Consider the following 22,038-nt stretch of genomic DNA (forward strand, 5'->3'; position numbering starts at 1 on the left):
CTGACAGAGTCACTCGATTGATTGGGACGTGAATACCATCAGCCTTTAAATCTAGATGGAGAAACATTTGTCTAGTCTGTCTCCTTCAAAAGGTTTTGAACATCAGTGCAACTAGAAAGGTACCAAGACACACACACACACTTGAGTGAGAGTGTTCCAGTGAACTGACTGTGGAAAGAGCTTTAACCAGTCACACATCCTGAAAAAACATTGCATCATTCACAGTGGGGAGAACCGTACAGATGTTCTTTTTGTGGGCAAGGCTTCAACTGATCATTGAATCTAGAGAGTCACAAGGACACCCTCACCATGGGGAAACCATGGAAATGTGGTGTCTGTGGGAAGGCATTCCAGTTCCCATCTGGGCTGGAAACTCATCGACGCGTTCACACAGGGGAGAGGCCTTTCACCTGCTCTGAGTGTGGGAAGGGGTTCAGTCAGTCATCCCATCCGCAGACACACCAGAGAGTTCATGCTGGGGAGAGACCATTCACCTGCTCTGACTGTGGGAAGGGATTCAGTCAGTCATCCAATCTGGTGACACACCAGAGAGTTCACGCTGGGGAGAGGTCATTTACCTGCTCTGATTGTGGGAAAGGATTCATTGATTCATCCGCCCTGCTGTTACTCCAGCGAGTTCACACTGGGGAGAGGCCATTCACCTGCTCCGAGCGTGGGAAGGGATATATTGATTCATCCACCCTGCTCGTACACCAGCGAGTTCACACTGGGGAGAGGCCGTTCACCTGCTCTGAGTGTGGCAAGGGATTCAATCAGTTATCCAGCCTTAAGACACACCTGTGCCTTCACACCAGTGAGAGATCATTCACATGCTCCGTATGTGGGAAGAGATTCACTCGTTCATTCAGCCTGCTGACACATCAACGCATTCACAATGGGGAGAGGCCATTCACCTGCTCTGAGTGTGGGAAAAAATTCACTACTTCATCCAACCTGCAGAGACACCGGCGTGTTCACACTGAAGAGAGACCATTCGCCTGTTTTGAGTGTGGGAAAAGATTCACTCAGTTATCCAGCCTGCTGAGACACCAGCGGGTTCACACTGGGGAGAGGCCATTCATTTGCTCTGAGTGTGGGAAGGGATTCAGTGATTCATCTCACCTGCTGAGACACCAGTGAGTTCACAAGTGATTACAGGGGTTGGATTCTGCTGTTATTGCTGCTGTTAATCACATCCAGGACTGAACCATGTTCACTCTGACGGTTGGTGAAGTGGGAGGGTCAGAGGTTTCTTTCTGCTGGACAGGCCTCACAGCTTTGCTTCCAGTGGGCTGATGCTCTTTCAGCCTGTGAGTGCACGTTTCCACCGAAATGATCCACAAAAGCTGGTGAAGTATATTTATTTTATCCTGGGTAGTAAATAGTGTTTTGCCCACCACTACAGGTATATCTAAAATAAATACATTTGTCTCTGTTCCATTGAGTCTACAGCACAGGGACCAGGCCAGTCAGCTCAATCGGTCTATGTCAGTATTTATGTTCCAGATGAGCCTCCACTCCCCCCATCAGCATATCCTTCTATTCCTTTCTCCCTAATGTGTGTATCTAGCTTCCTCTTAAATATATTCATGCTATTCACCTCAACCACTCGCTGTGGTCGCAAGCTTCACATTCTCACCACTTGCTGGGTAGAGAGGTTTCTCATGAAATGCCTATTGGATTATTGAGCCTCTTTATAATCTTAAAGACTTCCATCAGGTCACCCTTCAGTCTTCTCTTTTCTAGAGGAAGGCAGCCCAGCCTTTCCTGAGGGTTAAACGCTCTCAGTTCTGGTCTGATCCTTCTGAATATTTTTGCCACCTTCTCCGGTGTGTCTGTCTCCTTTCTCTAAATGGAGATCACAAATATTGACTGTCCTCCCAGTGTCGTCTAACCATGGTTCCAAACCAGTGGAAGATAACCTTCCTGCTTCTCAATTCTATCCATAGAACCATAGAAAAGTTACGGTGCAGAAAGAGGCCATTCATCCCATCGTGTCTGCACCAGCCAAAAAAGAGAAATAAGAAACTAGCCGCTCATTTTAACCCAAACTTTCTAGCACCTGGTCCGTAGCCTTGCAGGTTACAGCACTTCAGATGCAGGTCCAGGTAGCTTTTAAGTGAGTTGAGTGTTTCAGCCTCAACCACAAACTTAGGCAGTGAATTACAAACTACAATTTTATACATCATTACATCCCTGCTTTTGTATTCAATATTTCGCCCAATAAATGAAAGCATTCCATATGCTTTCTTGACCATCTTGTCCACCTGTCTTGCCACCTTCAAGGCACTGTGGACATGCACTCCAGGGTCTCTCACTTCCTCAATCCCTCTCAATAGCTTCCCGATTATTGAACATTCCCTTGTTTTTTTTGCCCTCCCCAAATGCATTACTTCACGCTTTTCAGGATTGAATTCCATTTGCCACTTTTCCACCCATTCAACCAAACCATTGATATAATTCTGGAGTCGACAGCTATCCTCTTCAACTATCAACTACATGGCCAATTTTTGTGTCATCTACAAATTTCCCAATCATGCCTCCCACATTTAAGTCTAAATCATTAATATTTACAGCAAGGGCCCCAATACTGAGCCCTGTGGAACATCACTGGAAACCGTTTTCCATTCGCAAAAACATTCATTGACCATTACCTTTAGTTTCCTGTTGCTGAACCAATTTTGGACCCAACCTGTCACTTTCCTGACAAGTCTGCTATGTGGGACCTTGTCAAATCCCTTACTGAAATCCTGGTAGACAACATCCACTGCACTATCCTCATAAATCTTCCTTGTTACTTCCTCAAAAAATTCTATTAAGTTAGTAACACAGGATCTTCCCCTAACAAAACCAGGCTGACTATCCCTGATCTATCCGTGTCTTTGCAAATGATAGTTTATTCTGCTCCTCAGAATTGTTTTCAATAATTTTCCCATCACTGAAGTCATACTGACTTGCCTATAATTTTCTGGCCTATCCCTCGCATCCTTTTCAACTAATGGTACAACGTTCACAGACCTCCAATCCTCTGGGACTTCACCGGTATCTAGTGAGGATTGGAAAATGGTACTCAGAGCATCTGTTATTTCTTCCCTGGCTTCTTTCAACAGATTGGGATACAGTCCATCTGCCCTAGTGATTTATCCACCTTCAAGGATGTCAGTCCCTCCATTACGTCCTCTCTCACTATGCTTATTGCATCCAATATTTCACTCTTCCCCTTTAACTACAATGTCTGCATCATCCCTCTCCTTAGTGAAGACAGAGACAAAATACTCATTGAGAACCCTGCCCACATCTTCTACATCAACTCACAAGTTACCATGTACATCTCTGATAGGCCCTACCTTTTCCTTAGTTATTCTCTTGCTCTTAATGTACTGGTAAAACATCTTGGGATTTTCTTTGATTTTACCTGTCGACATTTTTTCTTATCCCCTCTCTGCTATCCTAATTTCCATTTTTACTTCACTCCTGTATTTTTTATACTCCTCTAGGCTTTCTACAGTATTAACTCTTTTGTGACTGTCAGAAGCTTTCTTTTTCTGCTTTATCTTGGCCTGTATGCTTCTGGATAATCAGGGGGCTCTATATTTGGCAGTACCACCCTTTTTCTTTGTGGGGACATGTCTACACTGTGCCCGTAGAATCTCACCTTTGAATGCCTCCCACTGATTTGACACAGTTCTTCCTTCTGCTAGCTGTATCCTGTCCACTCTCGCCAGCTCACCTCTGAGCTTTGTAAAATTTGTCTTCCCCCAATTTAGTACTTTTACTCCTGTTCCATCTTTGTCCTTTTCCATAATGATGCTAAGTCTAACTGTATCCCTCTAAAAATGAACCCTATATATGGGCCCCACACTTTAGGAAAGATGTGATGTTCTCGGAGAGGGTGTCGAGGAGATTTTCGAGAACGGCACCAAGGATGAGGGACTTCAATTAGCTGGAGAGACTGGAGCAGCTGAAATTGTTCTCTTCAGATCATAGAGTCATTTAGGCATAGAAGGAGGCCGTTCAGCCCGTCGAGTCCATGCCAGCTCTCTGTTGAGCAAACCAGCCAGTCCCATTGCGCTGTTCTACCCCGTAGCCCTGCAGGTTTATTTCCCTCGAATGTTCATCCAATTTCCTTTTGAAATCATTCATCATTTCCACTTCCAACACCCTCGTAGGCAGTGAGTTCCAGATCAATACCACTTGCTGTGTAAAAATGTTCTTCCTCACATCTCCTGCCCAAAACCTTAAATGTGTGTCCCTTCATCCCTGTACATCAGCTAATGGGAACAGCTTTTCTTTCTCCACCTTATCTAAACCTGTCATATTCCTGTACACCTCTATCAAATCTTCCCTCAAACTCCCTTGCTCCAAGAAGAACAACCCAGGCCTGACATCTAAAAAAAAGGACAAACAAAATATGTTAATAGCTGAAATCAAATGGGACTGTTTGTTTTCTGTTTCAAAAGTATTATGAAAATATTGTACTGGACAGTGAAGGAACTGGAATAACTCATCAAGGGTGCAGTTCAATGGAATATATCAATCTGGTGCCCATATACATTGCCATGAATTCAGGGAAGTGTAGAGACAAAATAAGTGAGATATTTGTATCCTTTGCCTGTGAACATTTTTAAAAATAGAAAACCGCATTTGAAAGCCTGGCCACTACCTGAAATATCAGGACCATACTGGGGGAGATAATAGAAGATCTCGAGACTGTTACCCACTTTGATCTTTTCATGAGGTCACCTGAAAGTCAATAATATGTCATGATTTTGGGATAGCAGTGTGAGTGTACAGCTGTGATTTGTTACGTGTGAGACAACTAACAGCGGGAAATGCATGGTGAACGTGCGCTGAAGAACTGGTCCCAACCATGCACAGCTACCTGACACCCAGAATGACATTAAATGGTGATTGTGACCAGGGGAATGAGACAACATTTTGACATCATCAAGGATTTGACACATACTCCATAGTGAAACTGACTTTAAAACAACCAGGACAGAATTAAATACACTGGTCATGGTCAATAAGTGAGTAACATTAAATTAAAAAGGGATAAGAACTTGGACTGAACAATTAGAGGCTTAGCAGAAATAATACTCAGTAAGAACTAGCCACAAGTTGGATAGGGATAAAGAGAGAGCTGGAGAAACTTGTACATCTATGCTTGACTTGTTGCTCAAAGCATATGTCCTTATGTACTTGTAACTTAGAACTCATGATGCTCCTTCAGGAGGAGTAAAGATCAGGTCGATGTTACCCCAGCGGGGGCCAGAACAGAACTGGAAAATAACAGAGTGAAATTGAGTGAGGAGTCGGAGAGAGAGTTCTCTTCCCCTCAAGGTGTGGACTGTAAGAATGCTGGGGTACCCCTAATTTGGCATTTCTTGCTAATTAGCAAACGTTAAATTAAATTCTATGACTAGTTATGCATTTATTTTTAATTTGATTGTTACATTTCTCCTGCTTCTACTCCTGTTGTGATTACGCTTTGGGTAAAGATGGTTGACAAGTGACAGGATGGGAAATTGTGCTTTGGGTCTTCATTGACCGAATGTTTTATTGATCCAAAAGGTTTAAAAGGGGCCAAAGTTCAGCAGTAAATATAGCATAGCTGAGAACAGATGACTTGCTATATGCAGGGAGATAAACAGCTCCCAGAGGACTGAGTGTTAAGGCCACCATGTTTTCACTGGTTGGCCTGGGAACGCTGACTCCCTGTCCTGGGGATGGACCGTAGGGAAGCCAATTGTTTGAGAGTTTGACATGGCTGGACGGGTGTAGATGATTCAATGACGGGTTTTGTAATCGGTCCATTCAAATGATGGCTCGGCAATGATTGGGTTAAGTCAATCTGCATAGACTTTGCGATGTAACAAAGTATAAGAAGGAATTCTACAAGAACAGAGATTTTTAGAGACAAGAACAAAAATTGCTGGAAAAACTCAGCAGGTTTGACACTATCTGTGGCAAGGAAGACAGAGTTAACATTTTGAGTCTGTAATACTCTTCATCAGAACTAAAGAGAAATAGAAATGTGGTGAAATATAAGCTGTTTAAGGGGGGTTGGACAGGTGGAGCTGGATAGAGGGCCAGTGATAGGTGGAGGCAAAGGAGAGATTGCCAAAGATGTCATAAACAAAAGGTCAAAGGGGTGTTGACAGTGTTGACATTAGCTAAAGGATGTGCTAATGGTGACATTAAGGGTAGAAAGCAGGATGAGCAAGGTACAGATAGCCCTAGTGGGGGTGCGGTGGGGGGATACCATAAGATCATAAGACATAGGAGCAGAAATTAGGCCATTCGGCCCATCGAGTCTGCTCCGCCATTCAATCATGGCTGATAAGTTTCTCAACCCCATTCTCCCGCCTTCTCCACGTAACCTTTGATCCCCTTACCAATCAAGAACCTATCTATCTCGCTCTTAAATACACTCAATGACTTGGCCTCCACAGCCTTCTGTGGCAATGAATTCCATAGATTCACCACTCTCTGGCTAAAGAAGTTTCTCCTCATCTCTGTTCTAAAAGGTCTTCCCTTTACTCTGAGGCTGTGCCCTCGGGTCCTAGTCTCTCCTACTAATGGGAACATCTTCTGCACGTCCACTCTATCAGTATTCTGTAAGTTTCAATCAGATCTCCCCCCTCATCCTTCTAAACACCATCGAGTATAGACCCAGAGTCCTCAAACGTTCCTCATATGTTAAGCCTTTCATTCCTGGGATCATTCTCTTGAACCTCCTCTGGACCCTCTCCAAGGCTAGCACATCCTTCCTGAGATACAGGGCCCAAAATTGCTCACAATATTCTAAATGTGGTCTGACAAGAGCCTTATAAAGCCTCAGCAGCACATCCCTGCTTTTATATTCTAGTCCTCTCGAAATAAATGCCAACGTTGCATTTGCCTTCCTAACTACCGCGTCAACCTGCAAGTTAACCTTAAGAGAATCCTGGACTAGGACTCCCAAGTCCCTTTGCACTCCAGATTTCTGAATTCTCTCCCCATTTAGAAAATAGTCTATGCCTCTATTCTTCCTACCAAAGTGCATGACCTCACACTTCCCCACGTTGTATTCCATCTGCCACTTCTTTTCCCATTCTCCTAACCTGTCCAAATCCTTCTGCAGCCTCCCTGCCTCCTCAATACTACCTGTCCCTCCACCTATCTTTGTATCATCTGCAAACTTAGTCAGGATGCCCTCAGTTCCTTCATCTAGATCATTAACGTATAAAGTGAAAAGTTGTGGTCCCAACACTGCCCCCTGCGGAACTCCACTAGTCACCGGCTGCCATCCTGAGAAGGACCCCCTTATCCCCACTCTCTGCCTCCTGCCAGACAGCCAATCTTCTATCCATGCTAGTACCTTGCCTCTAACACCATGGGCTCTTATCTTACTGAGCAGCCTCCTGTGCGGCACTTTGTCAAAGGCCTTCTGGAAGTCCAAGTAGATAACATCCATTGGCTCTCGTTTGTCTAACCTACTCGTTACCTCCTCAAAGAATTCTAACTGATTTGTCAGGCATGACCTCCCCTTGATGAAACCATGCTCACTTTGCCCTAATTTACCATGCACTTCCAAGTATTCTGAAATCACATCCTTAATAATGGACTCTAAAATCTTACCACTAGGGAACAGGCAATTCTAGATTTAGTGATGTGTAATGAGGCAGATTTGATAAGGGAGCTTAAGGTGAAGGAGCCCTTAGGAGGGAATCGAAATAGGCTAAAAGGTGGGGCTAAAACAATGTTGTCACCATTGTCACCTTAATGTCACCATTAGCACATCCTTTACCTAATATCACCACCGTCAACACCCCTTTGATCTTTTGTTTATGACATCTTTGGCAATCTCTCCTTTGCCTCCACCTATCACTGGCCCTCTATCCAGCTCTACCTGTCCCAACACCACCCGTCCCAACCCCCCTCACCCTTAAACTGCTTATATTTCACCACATTTTTATTTCTCTTTAGTTCTGATGAGGAGTCATACGGACTCGAAACATTAACTCTGCCTTCCTCGCCACAGATGCTGTCAGACCTGCTGAATTTTTCCAGCAATTTTTGTTTCAGATATCCAGCATCCGCAGTATCTTGCTTTTATCTTAGAGATTTTTTAGAAGTTTTACATATTACATTGACTGGTGCCATGGCATCTGGGACAGACCAGGGAGCATTTACGTGGAGATGGTGCTTCTACCCAGAGTGTAATGGTAATGCTGCTGCACTTTGATACTACTGCTCAGACATGAGCAATTGTCAGGTCTCATTTATACTGACTAAAATCTAATCATTGTCGCCAATCAATGTTATCACTGTGAATCATTTAAGAGTTTGGGAAAGGGGGACAAAGAGTTAATTAACTCCCTGAACCCCATTTTCTAACATCGCTGTGTCAAAAATAAAATCACATTCCCCCTCTCTGGCTCCTTTGCCAATTACCTTGGAGGGACTCACTTGCTGTTAAAGAGCCTGCCAACCCCTCTCACCCACTTTCCCTAAAGTGCATGAAGCTAATCATGAAAGGTCCAGAAAAATCAAATATTTTTATTGATAAAAGTTCATTAATGAAACAGAACTTTTTTTTAAAACGTAAATTACTTGAGGATCAAAGACAACCAGAGGTAAAAGGATTTGCACAATGTTCTGAACCCAAATGGTTTCTCTTTAGCTCCTCTGTACGCTGTTCCTGTGACTCCCCGCTTTGGACACAGGGCCACTGAACCCTGAGGGGTCCCATCACCAGCAGCCCCGGTCACCCCCCACTTCTTCCCCAATTGGCTAGAAGCCCATTTCCCAGTCAGCCAATCAGCATCTTCCCGTCTATTAGTCGACACCCATTGCAATTTCTTAACTGGGACGTAGGCCCCGTTATTCTCGGCTAAATTCAGCCCTCAGCTCCGTCGCCTGGCTGTCATTGACATGAGCAATAGAGACAGAAAGAAAGGTCAAATGGGAATTGAAAACTTGTGCAAGTTGAAGCTTGAGGGAGTGCTGGACCGTTGGAACTGCTCTCTTCTGGATGAGAAGCCAACCCAAGGGCCCCGTCTGCCCCTTTGGGTGGACTTGGACGTTCCCCTGGCTACAATTTCAGAGAAGAGCAGGGACTGCTGTGTTTCCTAAATTACAACAGTGACTACACTTCAAAAAGTACTTCATTGGCTGTAAAGCACTTTGGGATGTATTGTGGTTGTGAACGGCCCTTACAAATGCAAGTTTTTAAATTCAAGTTTTGTGTTACCTCATCTTATGATCTGTAACTTAATCGATTTCAGCCACCCCCAACTTGCCAATTAATGAATTCACTTTGGTTCAGACAAGAATTTCGACAATTAAGGCAAAGGCAGAATTCTCTGGATTGTAAGTTTAAAAAAAGGTTTATTAAAAGAGAAAGGTTTACTTCACAACTTTAAAATAATGACTTTACAACCTCATGTGGTGATCAGTCCATAAAAGTATAACCCTCTCTGGCTCCTTCTTTGACAGCAATTCTTATAGAATTCAGCCTCGGGAGTCTGGCTCCTTCTTTGACAGTAATTTTCTTGGAACTCAGCCTGGGGAATCTTCATACTTGGCTAACAAGGAAGACCTTCAGAACCTCTACTTTTATGTCCAATGTGACAATTACCCCGTGTCAGAGTGGGGCTTGTTGTAACATGACAATTGGTTAATTTAATTGGATCCCAAATTACTTACACCACCTTCTCTCATTATCTTAGACAGGAATACAATAGAACTGTTTCATATGGTCCCTTTATCTGATTCTATGTGATCCCTTATACAGTTCCAAATGTTGAGGCTAATCAGAATTTGAAGGTCTCTCTTGCCAGTACATTTATCTTCATTGCACATTCTTTACATACACAGCAATTAAAGTATTATATTTTTACAGCAAATAAAACTCAGTCTTTTACTATAACTACTGATTCAGAATTGATTTATTAATTATAATTCAATTAAGGCTCACTACTTATTCAATCAGCTGTTACTGACTGGTAGCTAATTAATACAGTAATATTTAATTCATAGATTTGGTTGACACAAGAATGAGTGGTTCAAAAAGACAGTTTGCAGAAGACAATAGTTTCTTATTAATCTTGATTGGATTGAACAATGAGCCTTCTTGAACTGAACTTTGGTAGAATATGATGTCCTATAACTTATCAAAATTAGAAAATAGTTTCTTTGTTTAAACAATTTGCATTGGGCCTGCAGGTTCTGGAAACATTTATGTTGATGCAGTTTTTATGATAAAAAAATAAAGATCCAGCCACGTTAGAGTTTAAAATGGCTTCCTTAACCTTGTTGCCTATAACAGTGAATACAGTGTGAAAGTGATTGATTTTTAGAACTAAATTTAGCTACCCAGGCCTACCTACAGTTTCATGCATTACAACAGTGACTAGACTTCAGAAGTACTTCATTGGCTGTAAAAAGCTGTAGGAGGTCATGTGGTGGTGCAAGGTGCAAAGAAATGCAATTTTTTCCAATTGTCCACAAATTTGGATATATTACGTTTTGTCTGCACATCAAAATAACATGGATTGAGTCTTAATTTTGTGCAATAACCTTGTCTTTGACAACATTTCAAACACTCTTGTGAAAATCCAAACATGCTGCATCCTGAATTATTTGTGTTGAAACACAGCGAGTTTTGTGATGTGGAACGCACTGCCTGAAAATGGTGCAGAGAGCAGATTGGACTCTATCTGTCAAAACAGAATTGGGCAGATTCTTGAAAGGAAAATAAAATTGCAGGATTCTGGGATTAACTGGGTAGTTTCTCAAATATCTGACATGAACACGATGGGCCAAATGGCCTCCTTCTGTGCTCTGTGAGCCTTGTGTGCATTTAAAGTGAGTGGCAATGACCGAGAACCCACTTCCTATGAGTGTGCTAGAAGCAGAGATGATGGCATGATTTCTGAAGGAAATTGGATGGGCACTTCAGGGAAATGGAGCACTACAGGGATAGGACTGGGCAATGGGACTGACAGGTTTTCTCTACAGACAGTCAGCATGGACTCAAAGGGTCGAATGGCCCCATTCCCTACACTAATGACTCAATGATCTAATGAGAGAGATTTCAGCTGCTCCAGTCTTTCCAACTAACTGAAGTCCCTCATCCCTGGTGGCAATATCGTAAATCCTCGCTCCAGACTCCCTAGAACTTCGCAAATTTCCTTGAATGTGGGGCCCATGTGTAGGGCATTCTAGAGGGATAGAATGAAAAACACGGAGTTTATGTTCAACTAGTTCAGAACCATGGTTAGACTACACTGGGAGGATGGTCAACATTTGTGATCTCCATTTAGAGAAAGGAAATAAGGCACTGGAGGAGGGGAAACAAAGATTCACAAGAATAACACCTGAACTGAGAGTATTTAACCCTCAGGAAAGGCTGGGGCGCTATTCTCTAGAAAAGAGAAGACTGAAGGGTGACCTGGTGGAAGTCTTTAAGATTATAAAGGGGTTCAATAATTCAATAGGGATTTCATGAGAAGCATCTTCATCCAACGAGTGGTGAGAATGTGGGACTCACTACCACAGTGAGTGGTTGAGGTGAATAGTATGAATTCTTTTAAGGTGAAGCTTGATACATACATTAGGGAGAAAGGAATAGAAGGATATGCTGATGAGGGGAGATGAAGAGGGTGAGTGGAGGCTCATGTGAAGCATAAATACTGACAAAGACCAACTGATCCGACTGGCCTGGCCCCTGTGCTGTAGACTAATGGAATAGAGACAAATGTATTTATTTTAAATCTACCTGTAGTGGCAGGAAATACACTATTTACTATTCAGGATAAAATAAATATACTTCAACAGCTTTTGTGGATCATTTCAGTGGAAATGTGCACTCCCAGGCTCAAAGAGCATCAGCTCACTGGAAGCAAAGTTGTGAGACCGGCCAGTCCAGTAGAAAGAAACCCTCCAACCCTCCCACTTCACCAATTGTCAGAATGAACATGGATCAGTCCTGGATTAACAGCAGCAATAACAGCAGAATCCAACCCCTGCATTCACTTGTGAACTCGCTGGTGTCTCGGTAAGTGTGATGAATGAGTGAATCCCTTCCCACACACGGAGCAAGTGAACGGCCTTTCCCCAGTGTGAATTCGCTGGTGTGCCCGCAGGTTGGAGGACTGAATAAATTCCTTCCCACACTCAGGGCAGGCAAATGGTTTCTCCCTGGTGTGAACTCGCTGGTGTGCCCGCAAGTTGGAAGACTGAGTGAATCCCTTCCCACACTCAGAGCAGATGAACGGCCTCTCCCCGGTGTGAACGCGTTGGTGAGTCCAAAGGTTGGATGACGTTGTAAACCTCTTTGTGCAGTGAGAGCAGCTGAACGGTCTCTCCTCAGTGTGAATGCGTTGGTGGACCCTCAGATCTGCCGCACTTTTGAAGCTACTCAAACAGTCAGAGCATTTAAAGGGTCTCTCATCGGTGTGAGTGATGTGGTGCGCCATCAGGCTGGATGACTGAGTGAATCGCTTCCCACACTCAGAGCAGGTGAACGGCCTCTCCCCAGTGTGAACTCGCTGGTGCTTCTGCAGGGTGGATGACTGAGTGAATCCCTTCCCACATTCAGAGCAGGTGAATGGCCTCTCCCCAGTGTGACTGCGTAGATGAATCTCCAGCTCTGATGGAGCTTTGCATCCCTTCCCACAGTCTCCACATTTCCATGGTTTCTCCATGGTGCGTCGCCGTGTGTCTCTCCAGATTCAACGATGAGTTGAAGTCTCGTCCCCACACAGATAATGTGACAGACAACAGTCTCTCACTGCTGTGAATGGTGCGATGTTTGTTCAGATTGTATAACTGGTTAAGTCTCTTTCCACAGTTAGTACACTGGAACACATTCAGTCAGGCGTGTGTGTCTCGGTGCTTTTCCAGTCACACTGATGTGTAAAACCTTTTGAAGCAGACAGAACAGACAAACATTTCTCCTTCCAGATTCAAAGGCCAGTGTTTTACACGTCCCAATTAATCAAGTGACTTTGTGAGGTTACGATGTGATGTTTTGGGATTTCTGTCTGCAAATCCTCTCCTAAAATAGTGTAAAAAGAATTTACAAAAGTCACCATTGTCAGTATAGGACAAAAATTAAGAACAGCCAATTCTAGTTGCTTTGGCTTATTCTTTCCTCTCTTGATATACAGGTGGAATGGGGCTCTACAGAGAGTCAGCATGGACTCATGTTGCTGAATGGACAACTTCTGTGCCTTATTGACTGGAAATAAATACAGTACTATATAGGAAAACTAGAAATAATAAATGTACTTTATTAAAGAACCATAAAAATCTAGCATTTACTGTCTTAACACTAGACAAACACAATCTATATTCAAAAATAGAGTCATAGAGTTTTACAGCACGGAAAGAGGCCCTTCAGCCCATCGTGTCTGTGCCAGTCATCAAGCCTCTATCTACTCTAATCCTATTTTCCAGCACTTGGCCCATAGCCTTGTGTGCTATGGCATTTCAAGCGTTCATCTAAATACTTCTTACATGTTGTGATGGTTCCTGCCTCTACCACCCTCTCAGGCAGTGAGTTCCAAAAACCCCCCACCCTCTGGGTGAAAAAATCTTTCCCCAAATCCCTTCCAAACCTCCTGCTCCTTAGCTTAAATCTATGTCCCCTGGTTACTGACCCCTCCACTAAGGGGAAAGGTTACTTCCTATCTACACTATCTGTGCCCCTCAAAATTTTGCACACCTCAATCAGGTCCCCCCTCAGCCTTCTCTGCTCTAAGGAAAACAACCCCAGCCTACCTACCCCTTTTTGATCCCTTTTTTTTACTGTCATTTTTATTTCTTAATTTTTATTTATCTTTTTCCAACTTATTTTCATTATTATTATTTTTAAAATTTATTTCAATTTTTATTCATTGTTTTATCCCCAGCTTTTAGCCTTTTCAATCTTTTTTCCCACCACCATCCCCTCCCCCTACCCCATCCCACCCCACCCCACCCCACCCCACCCCCACCCCCACTAGGGCCATCTGTCACTTTCAAGAGTGCTTACCCTGGTCCTGCCAATATCACATTCTGCTTTCCACTCTTCATGTCTCCATTAGCACCTCCTTTAGCCAGTACCACCACTATTAACAGCCCTTTGACCTTTTGTTTATGACATCTTTCGCAATCTCTCCTTTGCCTCCACCTGTTACACCTCCTTTAAACAGTATATATTTCACAATATTTCTACTTCCCTTTAGCTCTGAAGAAGTCATATGGACTCAAAACGTTAACTCTGTCTTTTTCTCCACAGATGCTGTCAGATCTGCTGAGTTTTTCCAGCACTTTTTGTTTTTGTTCCAGCCTATCTAGTCTCTCTTCATAGCTGAAATGATCCAGCCCAGGCAACACCCTGGAAAATTTCCTCTGCACCCTCTCCAGTGCAATCACATCCTTCCTACAGTGTGGTGACCAGAATTTCACACAGTACTCCAGATGTGGCCTAACACTTTTTACAACTCCATCATAACCTCTCTGCTCTTGTATTCAGTGCCTTGTCGAATAAAGGTAAGTATCCCATATGCCTTCTTAACCACGTTATCTACCTGTCCTGCTGCCATCAAAGATTGATGGACATACACACCAAGGTCCCTCTGACCCTCTGTACTTCCAAGGGTCCTACCGCTCTCGTGTATTCCCTTGCCTTGTTAGTCCTCCCAAAATGCATCACCTCACTCTTTAATGTCCTACCTTACTAGCTTGTCATCTTAAATGTCAGCCATCTCCTGGGGAAATCACCCCTTTAATTGTGAACATTAGGAAAGAGAGCAACCTTTCAACCAGACAAATTAATGTGTCAGGTTGAGGGAACAAAGAATGGCAATGATTTTAAGAGAAAGAGACGTGAGCCAACCTTTCCAGAGTCTGCACCCTCCCTGGATTCACTTCTTCTCCCTTCAGTTCCTGCAAGTCCATAATTAAACCCCAGAATTAAAAAACAAATAGAAGTAAAAACATTGATTTCCTCACAGATGTTGCCCAGAGGAGCAAGTTTTGGTTTGAAGCTGATTGTCTCACCTTTCGCATTGTGACGTCCACAATGGAACGTTCACCGAATCAGCCAATAGGAATCACTCTGTTCCACGGTGACGTCCTCGGGTTCCAGTCTGCAGGCCAGGCGCGCGGACACGGGAGCCCCGCCCCCACCCGTTTTGCCCCCTCCCCCTGCACCTCCTCGAGACAAGGTTTCCAGGTAACCGGCTGTCGGCTCCGGCCAGAGGGAGAAGTCGCTCGGCGAACTCCCCATCCCCCCCTCTGTCTACGGCGGTTGGCTGGTTCAAAAAGAGATCGAGCGACTGCTGGCGGCAACTGCACTGCGCCTGCTCCGGACAGCAGCGCTTTCTGCGCCTGCGCTGCCAGCTGAGGGAGTGGGGGAGGGGAGTTTACAATATGTCTTCCCCTCATTTTCTTCCAAGTCCTGTAGTTTGATTTTAAACAGCACAACATTTGTTTTAGCTTCACACACTCTAAAAATAGAGGCCGAGTTTCCTCAATTTCCCCTCATAGGAAAATCCCACCCCGCAGGCATTAGTCTGGTGAACTCTTGCTGAACTCCCCCTGTGACAAGTATATTCTCCCTTAGGTAAGGAGACCAAAACTGTACTAAACACTCCAGCTAATGGAGGGAGTGTGTGTGGGGGCAGCTACTTACAGCGCTTGGGGAGAAAGAAAGGAAATAATGTTCCAGAGAAATTAAGAACAGGTAATTCTAGTTTCTATCCTGGACTGAGAGTGCTGACTTTTATAAACTCCTTTGAGAGGATATTAGAAGAGGAGGATTTACAGAGACGAAAATCGAACCAAACATCAAGTGAAGAATTGGCAGTCACTCAATTATTGTGCGACCTGAACATCAGCAGCCTTTGAATCTTGAAGGAGAAAACTTTGTCTGTTCTGTGCGCTTCAGAAGATTTTAAAATCAGTGTGACTGAGAAAGGACGAAGACACACACCCGAGTGAGAGTGTTCCAGTGCACTGACTGTGGTAAGAGCTTTAACCAGTTAAACAGCCTGTAAGAACATCACTATTTACAGCTGGGAGAGACCGTACATGTGCTATATGTGGACGCCTCAGCTGATCAACGAACCTGAAGAGAGACTAGGAGGCCCACACTATGGAAAAACCATGGAAGTGTGGGGACTGTGGGAATGGATTCAGATCCCCATCTCAGCTGGAAATTCATCAACGCAGTCACACTGGAGAGAGACCATTCACCTGCTGTGAGTGTGGGAAGGGGTTCACTCATTCATCCCACCTGCTCAGACACCAGCGAATTCACACCAGGGAGAGGCCGTTCACCTGCTGTGAGTGTGGAAAGGCATTCACTACTTCATCCGACCTGCTGACACACCAGCGAATTCATACCGGGGAGAGGCCATTCACCTGTTCTGATTGTGGGAAGGGATTTAGTCGGTTATCTCACTTACAGGCACACCAACGCGTTCACACTGGGGAGAAGCCGTTCACCTGCTCTGATTGTGGAAAGGGATTCTCTCACTCCTCCAACCTGCGGATACACCAGCGAGTTCACACTGGGGAGAGGCCGTTCAGCTGCTCCGAGTGTGGTAAGGCATTCATTGATTCATCAAGCCTGCGGATACACCTTCGAGTTCACACCAGGGAGAGGCCATTCACTTGCTCTGAGTGTGGGAAAGGATTCAGTCGGTCGTCCTTCCTGAAGGCACACCAGCGGATTCACACCGGGGAGTGGCCACCCACCTGCTCTGAGTGTGGGAAAGCATTCATTGATTCATCCAGCCTGCTGAGACACCAGCATCTTCACACTGGGGAGAGACTGTTCACCTGCTCTGAGTGTGGGAAGAAATTCAGTCGATCAACCTACCTTCAGAAACATCAGCGAGTTCACAAATGATAACAGGGGTTGGATTCTGCTGTTATTGCTGCCGTCAGTCACATCCCGGAGAGAACCATGTTCATTCTGACGATTGATGAAGTGGGAGGGCCTGAGTGTTTCTTTCTGCTGGACTGGCCGGTCTCATGACTTTGCTTCCAGTGGGCTGATGCTCTTTTAGCCTGGGAGTGCATGTTTCCACTGAACTGACTCACAAAAGCTGATGTAGAATGTCTATTTTATCCTGGATAGTAAATAGTGTTTTTTCTACCACTACAGATAGGTCTCAAGTAAATACATTTGTCTCTGTTCCATTGGGTCTACAGCACAGGGCTTGGCCAGCAGTTATTGCCCATCCCTAATTGCCCTTGTTCAGAGGACATTTAAGAGTCAACCACATTGCTGTGGGTCTGTAGTCACACGTAGGCCAGGTAAGGACAGCAGATTTCCTTTCCTAAGGGACATTAGTGAACCAGATGTTGTCATCATCAGACTTTTAATTCCAGATTTTTGTTTGATTTAATTTTCACCATCTGCTGTGTTGGGATTCAAACCCAGGTCCACAGACCCAAACCCTGGGTGTCTGGAATAGTGGTATTGTCCAGTGACAATACCACTATGCTCCACACGAGCCTCCACCCATCCTTATCTAAACCTGCAATAATCTTGTTCACCTCTATCAAAACTCCCCTCAGCCTCCTTTACTTCAAGAAGAACAATCCCAGCTTCTCCAACTTAAACTTGTAAAAATCCTTCATCCCTGGAACCGTTCTGGTAAATCTCCTCTACACCCTCTCAAGGACCCTCGCATCCTCTTAAAGTGTAGTGACCAGGACCGGACTCAGGACTCTCATAGTGGCCTCACCAGAGCTTTATAAACTATTGGCATAACTTCCCCACTTTTGTTCTCAATACCTCTGTTTCTGAAGCCCAAGATCCCATATACTCAAAACAGGAATATCAAACCTTTTTACTTGAACATTAAAAGCATTTGAACAACATTCTTAAAATGGCTAAAGAAGATTTTGACCAATGAAGGAACGAGCTGTTGCCACAAAAAGAAGCCTTTCTGAACTTGTTGTCTCAAAAAGAGAATACAAAATGTTTGAGTCTGGGAAATGAACTGAAAAATGAAAAAGTTCCACCTCCAACTGAACAAGAAGAAGACACTTTAAATGTGGAATTGACTGGGATATTCCTTTTGGATTTAAACAATGGAGAAACTACAGACATGGAAGAAAATAAAGCTCAAAGGGTGAACTCTGAACAAACAGATTTTCAAACTGAAATTGAAAATACACATATGAACAGCAATGAGGGCTCTCCTTTTGCAGAAGGAACTTTGGACTATAATTATTGTAAGAAGAAAACTTTCAGAAAACACTGCAAGCTGTAATATTTCACATCTTCAGTGGAATGTGATTCCTGGACATGGAATTCAGCAATGTGCTGTTATCAAGATAGACTTGTGAATTTGAAGTGGACATTGGAGGGATTATTATGTGTATTGCATGTTATAAGATAGTTAAACATAGGAAAACATAGGATTCAGGAACAGGAGTCAGCCACTTGGCCCCTCGAGCCTGCTCCGCCATTCGATAAGATATGGCTGTTGTTAAGATGTACAGCAGGTTGTAAGTTGTAATATTCTAAATAGGATATTACGAGGGTGAGACATTTTCATTTCTTCCTGAGGAAGGTGTTGTGAATATCTAGTTTCATAATTCATGTTTTAGAAATATAACTTTTAGTTTAGGAATTGGATTTTTTTTAAATGTACGATAATTGGAAAACCTGGGCTGAGAATCTGACAAAAACACCCTAAGGGAATTCACAATCACAAGGTGTGGCCCATGTTGATTTAAGAAGCCAAAGCTCAAAGGGTAAGAACTGTAAAACGGCAGGTGGGCTCTTTTAGCTGGAGACCTGGAGACATTGGGTCTGACAATTATTGTCCTGACAATTTCTGGTGATAGACTATCCATCAATATTCATTACAAGCCTACCGACTCCCACAGCTACCTCAACTAAAGCTCCTCACACCCCGCTTCCTGTAAGGACTCCATCCCATTCTCTCAGTTCCTTTCCCTCCGTCGCATCGGTTCTGATGATGCCACTTTCCAAAACAGTTCCTCTGACATGTCTTCCTTCTTCCTTAACTGAGGTTTTCCACCCATGGTGGTTGACAGGGCCCTCAACCGTGTCCGGCCCATCTCCCGTGCATCCGCCCTCACACCTTCCTCTCCCTCCCAGAACCATGATAGGGTCCCCCTTGTCCTCACTTATCACCCCACCAGCCTCTGCATTCAAAGGATCATCCTCTGCCATTTCCGCCAACTCCAGCATGATGCCACCACAAAACACATCTTCCCTTCACCCCCCCCCACCACACTGGCGGCTTTCCGCAGGGATTGTACCCTCCGGTTCCACTCCTCCATCATCTCCTACACCTCAGCCCCCTCCCACGGCACCTTCCCACGCAACCTTAGAAGGTGCAACACCTGCCCCTTTGCTTCCCCCCTCCTCACCGTCCAAGGGCCCAAACACTCCTTTCAAGTAAAGCAGTGCTTCACTTGCACTTCCCTAAATTTAGTCTGCTGCATTCGCTGCTCCCAAAGCACTCTCCTCTACATTGGAGAGACCAAATGCAGACTGGGTGACCGCTTTGCAGAACACCTTCAGTCTGTCCGCAAGCATGACCCAGACCTCCCTGTCGCTTGCCATTTCAACACACCACCCTGTTCTCATGCCCACATGTCTGTCCTTGGCATGCTGCAATGTTCCAGTGAAGCTCAATGCAAACTGGAGGAACAGCACCTCATCATCCGACTAGGCACTTTACAGTCTTCTGGACTTAATATTGAGTTCAACAATTTCAGATCATGAACTCTCTCCTCCATCCCCACCCACTTTCCGATCCCCCCTTTTCCAATAATTTATAATTTTTTTACAAATATATTTTTCTTTTCCCACCTATTTTTAAATTTATTTCGATCTATTGTTTTATCTCCACCTTTTAGCCCATTTCGACCCCTTCCCCCCACCCCACCCCCACTAGGGCCATCTGCTGCTAGCTTGTCCTGCTTTCTACCCTTAATATCTGCATTAGCACATTCCTTAGATAATATCACCACCGTCAATGCCCCTTTGTCTATGACATCTTTGGCAGTCTCTTCTTGGCGTCCACCTATCACTGCCCCCCTATCGAGCTCTACCTGTCCCACCCCCCTCTACCAGCTTATATTTCACCTCATTTCTATATTTCTTAGTTTGATGAAGGGTCATACAGACTCGAAATGTCAACTGTATCCCTCTCCGCAGATGCCGTCAGACCTGCTGAGCTTTTCCAGGTATTTTTGTTTTTGTTCTAGATTTCCAGCATCCGCAGTATTTTGCTTTTATCTTAATTATTATCCTGTCTTTGTTAGAGAGGTGAATTCTTTATGCAGACCTCAGGGAAAAAAGCTTTGGTTTTGAAGCTAAAAGTTAATTAATTTAAATATCAATTGGACATCCCAACTGGTCTCTGTTACCATGGGGATAAGTGATTCAGGGTGGAGCCTTGGTTGGAATTCTGCGTGTTTCTCACAGAAAGCAGGCAGTCTGCAGTTCGCTTGGACGCAGCCAGCTGTGGGACCAGGAGGTGTGAACCAGCTGGAAACTTATAGGGCCATTAGGAACTAGGGGTGTTCCTAATGTTTAAATCCCTCAGCAAAAAGGCGTTGAATCCCACGCTTGGACTGAGGAGTCCACAGTTTTGAGGTCTTAAAGGAAAGTTGGAGGGTTGTTTAGCCAAAAGCTAATGGAAGGACCACCATAAAATCTTGGAACTTGGAGAACAGCTGGAATACTGAGGAGAATTAAAGAGAATTCTGGAGAGCTTTGACATATCTTTGGGATGGTCCCAGGAACAGAAGTGAATGAACCTTCAAAATATCGTTAAATATAAATGAATTCATGTGTTAGGGGTGGGGGGGAAGTTAAAAAAGTAGAACTGGGTTAATAGTATAAGTCTTTATTAACTATCGTGTTAAGTTCATTGTGCTGGTTTTTAATTTTCTTTTCTCTTATATACATAGTAAAGTTTGTTTTTGTTTAAAAATATGGAATCTTGTGGCGTAATTCTTTCAGTTAATCACTGGGTATTCGAATTTCTCTTTAAAAGTTAATGGTCTCGACTGGGATCCTAACAATAGCCACAAACAATATTTCGAAACAGAAAGAATATGATTTTCCTTATTTTGTACAAAGCATTACATGATGAGACACCCATAGCTAGGATTCCCAATAATTTCTGAGTTCAAGCAGTTCTTTTCATGAAATAATCTGATAATTGATGACTAAATTTGGAACTAATTGTTGTGCTTTCTAAAGCAGGAGGGCTATCGCCCAGCACAGAGGGTAATTTGGGATTTCTCCCATAGACCAATTGATAGGGACTATACCCTCCAACCATCTGAAGTGAATTCTTTACATGAATCATCCATGCCAGTGCAGTGGTCAACTTGCAGTTTGGCTGATCAGCTAAGATTTTATGCATTTCATTGATCACCGCGTGATTCCTTTCACAGAGTCCATTGCTGAAAGGACTTTCAGCTGTGATGTTCATGAACATAATGTTCATGTTTTCACACATGTCTCTAAACTCATTAGCAAATTCCCCTCCATTATCAGTCAGAAACTTAGCTGGTGCCCCAGGTCTAGTCCCTATCCATTTCTCCATGACTTGGTCTATAATCACTCTTTTGTCCTTGCCATGTGTTATGAGAGAAACACTAAATCGAGTTACTATGTCCATAAAGTGTAGAATGAAAATATTTCTGAATTTGTCCCATACCTTTAGATCCATGGCAACTAACTTGTTCAAGTCACATGCCAAGGGAAGGTTTACAATAGGATGTGACGGTGTCCTCCGATACTTTTTACAGATTTCACACCTTGCATTAATCTCTTCTATGAGCCTCGTATGCTCTTCATCAACCACCCTGCAGGAGTTTTAATCTTTGACAAGAAGGGTGAGCAAACTGTCTTTGTAGCTTTAAGACAATTTGCTTTTCTTCTCGCTGATTCTTATCACTTGATTCCATTAATCTTTCTCAAACACTCTGATTCGAAACAGCAGGTATTGTTAAAGGGATACGATAATGCCCTGATTGAGTAAACTGCAG

At 43.8% G+C, this 22,038-nt stretch overlaps 2 protein-coding genes across 2 annotated transcripts in view; one reads left to right on the forward strand and one right to left on the reverse strand.

The window, feature by feature from the left end:
* Nucleotides 1-238: 238 nt before the first annotated feature.
* LOC144697842 (uncharacterized) overlaps nucleotides 239-22,038 on the forward strand; it is a 42,259-nt gene continuing 20,459 nt past the window's right edge. Inside the window, 2 exon segments of the mRNA XM_078569818.1 lie at nucleotides 239-1,140; nucleotides 16,124-16,879. Of these exon segments, the coding sequence (XP_078425944.1) occupies nucleotides 310-1,140; nucleotides 16,124-16,879 (1,587 nt within the window). The 5' untranslated portion in view covers nucleotides 239-309.
* LOC144698396 (uncharacterized) lies at nucleotides 11,203-12,695 on the reverse strand. Its single transcript, XM_078570343.1, has one exon. It carries the CDS (start codon nucleotides 12,693-12,695, stop codon nucleotides 12,021-12,023), a length of 675 nt encoding a protein of 224 aa, XP_078426469.1. The 3' UTR covers nucleotides 11,203-12,020.

This window comes from Cetorhinus maximus, chromosome 23 (assembly GCF_964194155.1).
Source record: "Cetorhinus maximus chromosome 23, sCetMax3.hap1.1, whole genome shotgun sequence".
Lineage (NCBI taxonomy): Eukaryota > Metazoa > Chordata > Chondrichthyes > Lamniformes > Cetorhinidae > Cetorhinus > Cetorhinus maximus.